At 39.8% G+C, this 11245-nt stretch overlaps 1 protein-coding gene across 3 annotated transcripts in view; it reads left to right on the top strand.

The window, feature by feature from the left end:
• The window catches only part of LOC106063994 (uncharacterized), a 23058-nt gene extending 12453 nt beyond the window's left edge, over positions 1-10605 (top strand). For all 3 annotated transcript variants that reach the window (XM_056011663.1, XM_056011664.1, XM_056011662.1), the window contains exons 7-9: positions 2287-2427; positions 6648-6827; positions 9610-10605. In XM_056011663.1, the coding sequence (XP_055867638.1) occupies positions 2287-2427; positions 6648-6827; positions 9610-9755 (467 nt within the window). In that variant the 3' untranslated portion in view covers positions 9756-10605. The remainder of the gene's footprint in view (positions 1-2286; positions 2428-6647; positions 6828-9609) is intronic.
• The last annotated feature ends 640 nt before the right edge of the window (positions 10606-11245 follow it).

The raw sequence follows: 11245 nt of genomic DNA, 5'->3' as shown, positions 1-11245 counted from the left end.
TCTTAGAAAAGTAATGATCTTTAGTTTTCAAAGTTTAGAACTAATGCAAAATCATTTCAGGTGAAAGTATGCTAGGTGTGCTATGCAGAGGAGTCGTGAGGGGAAGGGGATGGGTACGAGGCCTCGGGCCAAGTTTTGTTCCCTACGCCTCTGGCGCTGTGGTCCAATCTATGTTGTGAACGCTCCCTACGCCTCTGGCGCTATGGTCCAATCTCTTTGTGAACGCTCCATACGCCTCTGGCGCTATGGTCCAATCTCTTTTGCCAATGCTCCCTACGCCTCTGGTGCTATGGTCCAATCTCTTTTGCGAATGCTTCCTACGCCTCTGGCGCTATGGTCCAATCCCTTTTGTGAACGCACCCTACGCTTCTGGCGCCATGGTCCAATCTCTTTATGAATGCTTCCTACGCCTCTGGCGCTATGGTCCAATCTCTTTTGTCAACGCTCCCTACGCCTCTGGCGCCATGGTCCAATCTCTGTTGTGAATGCTTCCTACGCCTCTGGCGCTATGGTCCAATCTCTGTTGTGAATGCTTCCTACGCCTCTGGCGCTATGGTCCAATCTCTTTCGTGAACGCTGCCTACGCCTCTGTCGCTATGGTCCAATCTCTTTCGTGAACGCTGCCTACGCCTCTGTCGCTATGGTCCAATCTCTTTAGTGAACGCTGCCTACGCCTCTGTCGCTATGGTCCAATCTCTTTAGTGAATGCTTCCTACACCTCTGGCGCTATGGTCCAAACTATTTCGTGAACGCTCCCTACGCCTCTGGCGCTATGGTCCAATCTCTTTAGTGAACGCTGCCTACGCCTCTGTCGCTATGGTCCAATCTCTTTAGTGAATGCTTCCTACACCTCTGGCGCTATGGTCCAATCTCTTTTGCCAATGCTCCCTACGCCTCTGGTGCTATGGTCCAATCTCTTTTGCGAATGCTTCCTACGCCTCTGGCGCTATGGTCCAATCCCTTTTGTGAACGCACCCTACGCTTCTGGCGCCATGGTCCAATCTCTTTATGAATGCTTCCTACGCCTCTGGCGCTATGGTCCAATCTCTTTTGTCAACGCTCCCTACGCCTCTGGCGCCATGGTCCAATCTCTGTTGTGAATGCTTCCTACGCCTCTGGCGCTATGGTCCAATCTCTGTTGTGAATGCTTCCTACGCCTCTGGCGCTATGGTCCAATCTCTTTCGTGAACGCTGCCTACGCCTCTGTCGCTATGGTCCAATCTCTTTCGTGAACGCTGCCTACGCCTCTGTCGCTATGGTCCAATCTCTTTAGTGAACGCTGCCTACGCCTCTGTCGCTATGGTCCAATCTCTTTAGTGAATGCTTCCTACACCTCTGGCGCTATGGTCCAAACTATTTCGTGAACGCTCCCTACGCCTCTGGCGCTATGGTCCAATCTCTTTAGTGAACGCTGCCTACGCCTCTGTCGCTATGGTCCAATCTCTTTAGTGAATGCTTCCTACACCTCTGGCGCTATGGTCCAAACTATTTCGTGAACGCTGCCTACGCCTCTGTCGCTATGGTCCAATCTCTTTAGTGAATGCTTCCTACACCTCTGGCGCTATGTTCCAAACTATTTAGTGAACGCTGCCTACGCCTCTGTCGCTATGGTCCAATCTCTTTAGTGAATGCTTCCTACGCCTCTGGCGCTATGGTCCAATTTCTTTCTTGAACGCTGCCTACGCCTCTGTCGCTATGGTCCAATCTCTTTAGTGAATGCTTCCCACGCCTCTGGCGCTATGGTCCAATCTCTTTAGTGAATGCTTCCTACGCCTCTGGCGCTATGGTCCAATTTCTTTCTTGAACGCTTCCTACGCCTCTGGCGCTATGGTCCAATTTCTTTCTTGAACGCTTCCTACGCCTCTGGCGCTATGGTCCAATTTCTTTCTTGAACGCTTCCTACGCCTCTGGCGCTATGGTCCAATCTCTTTTGAATACATGCGAAGAGAGGGAGAACGCAGGAGCGTTCCGTACTGTCCTTAGGCGCTTAGCAAAAACAACTTAGATCTAGTTTCGAACTCAGTGCCCCATTGATAGCAAAGTGTTGTGCTGTTGTTGTTTTTTTCACATAGTCACACATCCATCCAACTCAATGAATGTTTTTAAACCCTGCCTGATAATTCGAAGATTGAGATTGGTTTCTGACATTATGTCAGCGGGGCCAACGGACAACGTACCGCACATTAAATCTCCACTAGATTAATACCTGGACACCCGTAGATCGAAATTGTCTTTTTGTGTACGATTACTAATCATCTCTTTGTATTATTTATACCAAACTTTTAGTGAGACAGCACTTGGTCGGACTATTAGCAGTGTCCAGCACCCATTTTATAGTCAGTGCATTGCCTTTATGTATCTACTTCCCAAATGAAAGGCGGATATTTGACTTATCCACTCCATTAGGCCAAGTCAAGGCACATTTCAGTAAGTAGGGATGCCTAGATAGATAGATAGATAGATAGATAGATAGATAGATAGATAGATAGATAGATAGATTAGATGATAGATAGATAGGTAGATAGATAGATAGATAGATAGATAGATAGTTAGATAGATAGATTAAATGATTGATAGATAGATAGATAGATAGATAGATAGATAGATAGATAGATAGATAGATAGATAGATGATAGATAGATAGATAGATAGATAGATTAGATGATAGATAGATAGATAGATAGATAGATAGATAGATTAGATGATAGATAGATAGATAGATAGATAGATGATAGATAGATAGATAGATAGATAGATAGATGATAGATAGATAGATAGATAGATAGATAGATAGATGATAGATAGATAGATAGATATATAGATATATAGATAGATAGATGATAGATGATAGATAGATAGATAGATAGATAGATGATAGATAGATAGATAGATAGATGATAGATAGATAGATAGATAGATAGATAGATAGATAGATTAGATGATAGATAGATAGATAGATAGATAGATAGATAGATAGATAGATAGATAGATGATAGATAGATAGATAGATAGATAGATAGATAGATAGATAGATAGATAGATGATAGATAGATAGATAGATAGATAGATAGATAGATGATAGATAGATAGATAGATAGATAGATAGATAGATTAGTGGATAGATAGATAGATAGATAGATAGATAGATAGATAGATGATAGATAGATAGATAGATAGATAGATGATAGATAGATAGATAGATAGATAGATAGATTAGATGATAGATAGATAGATAGATAGATAGGTAGATAGATAGATTAGATGATAGATAGATAGATAGATAGATAGATAGATAGATAGATAGATAGATAGATGATAGATAGATAGGTAGATAGATAGATTAGATGATAGATAGATAGATAGATAGATAGATAGATAGGTAGATAGATAGATTAGATGATAGATAGATAGATAGATAGATAAATAGATAGATAGATAGATAGATAGATAGATAGATAGATAGATAGATGATAGATAGATAGGTAGATAGATAGATTAGATGATAGATAGATAGATAGATGATAGATAGATAGATAGATAGATTAGATGATAAATAGATTGGTAGATAGATAGATAGATAGATAGATAGATAGATAGATAGATAGATAGATAGATGATAGATAGATAGATAGATAGATAGATAGATAGATAGATAGATAGATAGATAGATAGATAGATTAGATGATAGATAGATAGATAGATAGATAGATAGATAGATAGATGATAGATAGATAGATAGATAGATAGATAGATAGATAGATAGATAGATAGATTAGATGATAAATAGATAGGTAGATAGATAGATAGATAGATAGATAGATAGATAGATAGATAGATAGATAGATAGATAGATAGATAGATTAGATGATAGATAGATAGATAGATAGATAGATAGATAGATAGATAGATAGATAGATAGATAGAGTTAGGGTTAGGGTTAGGAATAGATGCTATGAAAACTATATGCTGTATCGGTCGTCGTTCTTATGTTTACATGTGCTTGTAACTCGTCCGTGACAATGTGTTCACGAAATGTGTGTTTTGTAGCCATTCAGTGTGTTAAAGCCATACTTAGCAGACATGGTTGTGATAGATAGATAGATGGGGCACCATGCAAGATTCGTCGACCGTCTTTTCTCCATTCTTCTCTGTCTCTTGCCTTAGTTAGAACCTCTTTCAATGGCAGGCTGTACATTCTTTTATATTGTCTTCCCGCTTTCTCATTCTGCCTCTTTTTGCCTGGTACTGTTCCCTGAAGAAAAGTCTTTGCGAGCATCGAAGATCTTGTAATATTGCCATAGGTTTTAGCTTGCTTTTTTTTTTACGATGGCACTGATGTTGTATTTTAACTCTGTCCAGCTTACTCCCAGGTAGCACTGATGTTGTATTTTAACTCTGTCCAGCTTACTCCCTGGTGGCACTGAAGTTGTATTTTAACTCTGTCCAGCTTACTCCCTGGTGGCACTGAAGTTGTATTTTAACTCTATCCAGCTTACTCCCTGGTGGCACTGATGTTGTATTTTAACTCTGTCCAGCTTACTCCCTGGTGGCACTGAAGTTGTATTTTAACTCTATCCAGCTTACTCCCAGGTAGCACTGATGTTGTATTTTAACTCTGTCCAGCTTACTCCCAGGTAGCACTGATGTAGTATTTTAACTCTGTCCAGCTTACTCCCTGGTAGCACTGATGTTGTATTTTAACTCTATCCAGCTTACTCCCAGGTAGCACTGATGTTGTATTTTAACTCTATCCAGCTTACTCCGTGGTAGCATTGATGTTGTATTTTAACTCTGTCAAGCTTACTCCCTGGTGGCACTGATGTTGTATTTTAACTCTATCCAGCTTACTCCCTGGTGGCACTGATGTTGTATTTTAACTCTATCTACCTTACTCCCAGGTAGCACTGATATTGTATTTTAACTCTATCCAGCTTACTCCCTGGTAGCACTGATGTTGTATTTTAACTCTATCCAGCTTACTCCCAGGTAGCACTGATGTTGTATTTTAACTCTATCCATCTTACTCCCTGGTGGCACTGATGTTGTATTTTAACTCTATCCAGCTTACTCCCTGGTGGCACTGAAGTTGTATTTTAACTCTATCCAGCTTACTCCCTGGTGGCACTGATGTTGTATTTTAACTCTGTCCAGCTTACTCCCTGGTGGCACTGAAGTTGTATTTTAACTCTATCCAGCTTACTCCCAGGTAGCACTGATGTTGTATTTTAACTCTGTCCAGCTTACTCCCAGGTAGCACTGATGTTGTATTTTAACTCTGTCCAGCTTACTCCCTGGTAGCACTGATGTTGTATTTTAACTCTATCCAGCTTACTCCCAGGTAGCACTGATGTTGTATTTTAACTCTATCCAGCTTACTCCGTGGTAGCATTGATGTTGTATTTTAACTCTGTCAAGCTTACTCCCTGGTGGCACTGATGTTGTATTTTAACTCTATCCAGCTTACTCCCTGGTGGCACTGATGTTGTATTTTAACTCTATCTACCTTACTCCCAGGTAGCACTGATATTGTATTTTAACTCTATCCAGCTTACTCCCTGGTAGCACTGATGTTGTATTTTAACTCTATCCAGCTTACTCCCAGGTAGCACTGATGTTGTATTTTAACTCTATCCATCTTACTCCCTGGTGGCACTGATGTTGTATTTTAACTCTATCCAGCTTACTCCCTGGTGGCACTGATGTTGTATTTTAACTCTATCCAGCTTACTCCCTGCTAGCACTGATGTTGTATTTTAACTCTATCCAGCTTACTCCCTGGTGGCACTGAAGTTGTATTTTAACTCTGTCCAGCTTACTCCCTGGTGGCACTGATGTTGTATTTTAACTCTGTCCAGCTTACTCCCTGGTGGCACTGATGTTGTATTTTAACTCTATCTACCTTACTCCCAGGTAGCACTGATATTGTATTTTAACTCTATCCAGCTTACTCCCTGGTAGCACTGATGTTGTATTTTAACTCTATCTACCTTACTCCCAGGTAGCACTGATATTGTATTTTAACTCTATCCATCTTACTCCCTGGTGGCACTGATGTTGTATTTTAACTCTGTCCAGCTTACTCCCTGGTGGCACTGATGTTGTATTTTAACTCTGTCCAGCTTACTCCCTGGTGGCACTGATGTTGTATTTTAACTCTGTCCAGCTTACTCCCTGGTGGCACTGAAGTTGTATTTTAACTCTGTCCAGCTTACTCCCTGGTGGCACTGAAGTTGTATTTTAACTCTGTCCAGCTTACTCCCTGGTGGCACTGATGTTGTATTTTAACTCTGTCCAGCTTACTCCCTGGTGGCACTGAAGTTGTATTTTAACTCTGTCCAGCTTACTCCCTGGTGGCACTGATGTTGTATTTTAACTCTATCCAGCTTACTCCCAGGTAGCACTGATGTTGTATTTTAACTCTATCTACCTTACTCCCAGGTAGCACTGATATTGTATTTTAACTCTATCCAGCTTACTCCCTGGTAGCACTGATGTTGTATTTTAACTCTATCCAGCTTACTCCCAGGTAGCACTGATGTTGTATTTTAACTCTATCCAGCTTACTCCGTGGTAGCATTGATGTTGTATTTTAACTCTATCCAGCTTACTCCCTGGTGGCACTGATATTGTATTTTAACTCTCTCCAGCTTACTCCCTGGTAGCACTGATACTGTATTCCAACAATGCCACAAGTTTCATTACCTACTGTTTCTTTGGGCGACGGTTCCGAGGCGAATTCTTTAAAATTATAAACAAGTACATCTTGATGGTATGTCCAAATCTGAGGCTGACTGTACCGATCCTAGACACCCCTTCTGATTCTAAACGTAAGTGTATCCATTGTGTAGAGGCGGCCTAAGCAGTGCGCGGGCCCTGTGCGAGTGTCATCTCAGGGACACTAATATTCGAATATTCGTACGGTGACATAAGACTCGCTTTCTCACGCCCCCCCCCCAGGCCACCTCTGCATCATGTATGTTAGAATAAGTCGTGTTTATTTCCTCCTGTTAAGACTTACGTCATCGTATGTTATAGAGTTTATCTCCTGAGTTCGAAGGTTAAGAAGGATTGCAGTATTTCATGTATTTTAGTCATTGTATGTAGGTATAGTCAGGGCCGGTCTTACGCATAGGTCGCAGTGGGCCCCGCGCTTTCATAGGCCCCGCGCTAATTCTAGGTGTAATTATTAAATTGCATAATATATACGAAAATGTCATGGAAGTCTCCTGAATTTATTAAAATCTCCTGAAAAATAATCAAAATTGTCATTTGTGGGCGTCATTCGTTGCGGAAAACGCAAATCCTACGCGCGATAAAAGAAAAAAGGCATTGTCAGCTTTCATTTAATACAATGTTATAATCGGGCGAATTTTCACCTTAATCGGAAGTTACAATTCTTTATTTACTTTTAAAGCCACTGGCATATAAATATGCCATAGGTTGCACGGTTCTTAAATTAAAGTCAATTAGATCGCAATTTTGTTCTTAGTAAAGAATAAATAAAATTAAAAGTAATTTTTTTTTTCTAATACAAAATCTTAATTTTCACTTATTATCCTTATTCCCACCCAGACTAGGCCCCGCGCAATCAAATTCGCATAGGGCGCCGCAATTGTTAAGACCGGCCCTGGGTATAGTTTCATGAAATTAAAAAAAAAATACTTTACATTTTAACAAATTATTTACTGTACATGTTGTGAATCTAATCCGTCCGTCCCTCCCTACTGTTGATAAAAAATACTGCTATAAAACGACTCAGGACTGCACTTACAAATCTCAACAACAACAGCAAAAAAAAACAAACTGTTATTCAATGGATACCAGCACATATAGAACTAGAAGGAAATGAGAAGGCTGACACACTCGCCAAGAGTGGGAGAACCTACTCACAAATAAACTCTGCACTCTATCCAGAAGAAATGAAGAAACTGATAGTAAATAAAATAAATGAGAAATGGACGAGCTCTCATCCAAATCACAAGAAAGATTATGCCTATTATAAGCTATCCCGACAACGTCTAATCTATCGATTCAGGACCTGAGACAACAGAATGCGACAACACATGTATCGGAATCTCAAAATTGGAACCAGTGAATCTGCCCATGTGGAGTATCACCAGAGAATGCCGACCACGTCCTCCAAAACTGCTCTCTTTACCAAGAGGCCCGTAGAAGACATTGGCCCCAAAACAGCCCAATAGTAAAATAGCTATATGGAGAGCTCCCTGATTTGGAAACCACTGCGCAGTTCATCTCATGTATTGGTCTAGTCATCTGAACACTCCAACAGAGAAAAAAATGAGAACGAAGAAGAAGAAGAAGAAACTGTATCTGCCAAACTGTCAATAACTTGACTAGCGCTTCTCGTTGCAATGGTCAAGGGGGGGGGGGAGGATGAACGCTCATGGTGCACAGTGCTGATATTCTTCTTCACGTCCCAGCTCTTGCACCTTTTTAGGATGTAGACAAAACAGGTTGAACTGCCTAGAACTCGAATAGCCTCGGCTCAGCTGTTATGACAATCAAACGGATCTAGAATCTAGATGTAATCATGGGCGCCAGCAAGGGGGGGTGCAAGGTGGTCCATTTGCAACCCCCTGGATTCTAAGTAGCCTATTTTTTATTTTTTTTTTGCATCAAATTAATTAACCTTAAATAGCAACTGAACAAGCAGTGCTTTCACTGAAGAACAGTTGTAAGGATAAATTAATGGTATAGTAGACTAGCCTTGGCTTATCAGGAATTGATGGCCGACCATGTACGTGCACCCCTCTGGATTCTGAATTGTCAAATTTTAGCAAATTGTTTACATCCTCAGGCATGTAAGCCTGCTTGAACAAACCGTTGCCGTTTGATTGTCAAAAGAGCTGATCCAAAGGTTATTCGAGCTCTAGGCATGTAAGCCTGATTGAACCACCGTTCTGTCTGGAAGAGATCCAAGTCAATGCCTATGTAAAGCATTGCTATTTCCAATGTATCTGGCACTCCGGGCGCATGGACTAGAATGCATGGCCGAAGGCCGAGTACACCGGGAACCTCCGCCATTTTCCTATGATGTACCAAGCTAACCGTGAAGGACTCTCCATTAGTGTAACGGTCCCTTGAAGAACGGCGCATGGATTATCGACAGGGACGTGGAAGCTCTCTTTCAACTCCGCTCTGTGCAATGGGAAAGCTCTCACATTCCCTTGGATACTCCTACAGGAGTTTTGTTTTGCTATTCACTTAGCCTGATCACTTCCTCAAATTATCGTTTCCACCCGAGTGCCACGTTGAGGCAGAATAGCGTACCCGGGGATTCTAGATCCAGAAGTAGATATAGATCTAGGCTAAATATTAAAGAGTTCTAAATCAGAAGGTCTAGTGTTAGATCTAGATGTCCATATATTGATGATAATCGCAAACTTATGATTTCCACCTGGCCGAGTAGTTAACGATGTAAGCTCAGGCAGCTGACGGCGCTAAAGGGATCGGTTCGATGCCCGGTTTGAAAAAAAAATTAATTTGTCTGATGGAGGTTTTATCTTTAAAAAAAAAATTACATTTTTTAAATATGTTTCTTGTTTTCTTGGTCTTAACCCAATTGTACAAATCCTTTTTCTTGGCAAGGACTTAAGCCAAGCGGTACTGAGACATCCATGACAGATGTAGGCCTAAGAGAAGACATATCAATGGCCCCCTCTCTCAAAATGGTACCAAGCAGCGAATTTCCAGAAGGACCACGAATGCAAGCCCCAAGAGAGTCCCTGATTTGAGACATTCATTGACCTACATGTATCTAGCGACATTATCCTCGTGAAATAAAGACCTGCTAATGTCTCCCTTAAAGAAACTCTCGCTATAGTTGTTTATTGTATGTAGTCTTTAATGCCTATCACTTGTTCTAATAGCATGCACACACACACCATTTTCTTTTCTATAATTCACCACAATAATCCCCAGCTTCGACCTACATATTTTCCCGAAGATCACATACATAATATCTCAAGAATGTAATTGTTGATTATTTCGTATCATTTCACTGAATTGAAATAAATGTCAAAGTTCATCTCATTGTAACTGGTGTGCGTATTATTCGGTTTGTCTGATATTTTATATTATGAGATAATATGTCTTAGGAGGTGACATTATTCACCAGATGACATCGTGTTACAGATGTTGACACTCACTAGATGACACTGTTAACCAAATGACATTAATCACCATATGAAACTATTTACCAGATGATAGTACATATGAAATGTCATTACTTATCAAAGGACATTCTTGACAAATGTCATTATTTAGGAGAAGAGTAGACAATTATTTCCAAATGACAGGACGTATCATGAGACGTTACTTATCAGGCGGATTATTTATCATGTTTCACCACTCGACAGATGGTATTACTCTTGAGATAACATTCATAAAAAGATGGCATTACTCATCAAATGACATTAATTACAGATGACGTAAATTACAGATGACATAATGACAGATGACATTACTTACAAAGACGTCAACAAAACTAAGGTACTTCCCTCACAAGAAATGTAAAAGTTTTAATGTAAGAAAGACGGCAAGACTGTAGAATCGCATTAGTGAAGACTTATTTCTTTTTTTTTTTTAAATAAAGTTTTTAATTAATATCTTGACATGCTTCTTACAAAAAGTAAGATGGGTGGCGGAGCAGCACGAGCCGATTGGCTTCCATACAAGGGGATCGAGTTTAAATCCCGATGTATGTCAAGAATTTTTTTTTTTGACTTTTTTATCTGAGTTGTGTTTCCAAAGCTCGGAAGGCACCCGAAACTTTTCCCAGATACCCCCTTCCCCCACATGACTATGAAGAGAAAGACTAGAGCTTACTGAACATAATATTGGACATTTTCATAACTTGATGCGAACCGATAAATAGAAAGATTTTGGTGAATCGGGCTTCAGTATGAAGGAAATGTTGATAATGGATGTTTTTCAAAAAAGTTATATGATTATTTATATGATTATTTTTTATGATTATTTATATGATTATTTATATGATTATTTATATGATTATTTTTTTTATGATTATTTATATGATTATTTATAAGATTATTTATAAGATTATTTATATGATTATTTATATGATTATTTATATGATTATTTTTATTCAATTTTTAGCACTACAGAATCAAAAGTTTCTAACGTTGTCTGTTTTGACTTTCCTTTACATAGCATTAAAAGTTCAATTTAGTGTCTTGGATCTTGTTTCGTTTATTGTAAAAAT

This window comes from Biomphalaria glabrata, chromosome 14 (assembly GCF_947242115.1).
Source record: "Biomphalaria glabrata chromosome 14, xgBioGlab47.1, whole genome shotgun sequence".
Taxonomy (NCBI): Eukaryota; Metazoa; Mollusca; class Gastropoda; family Planorbidae; genus Biomphalaria; species Biomphalaria glabrata.
Note: the sequence above shows the minus strand (reverse complement) of the source record. Positions and strands in the feature narration are given on the sequence as shown.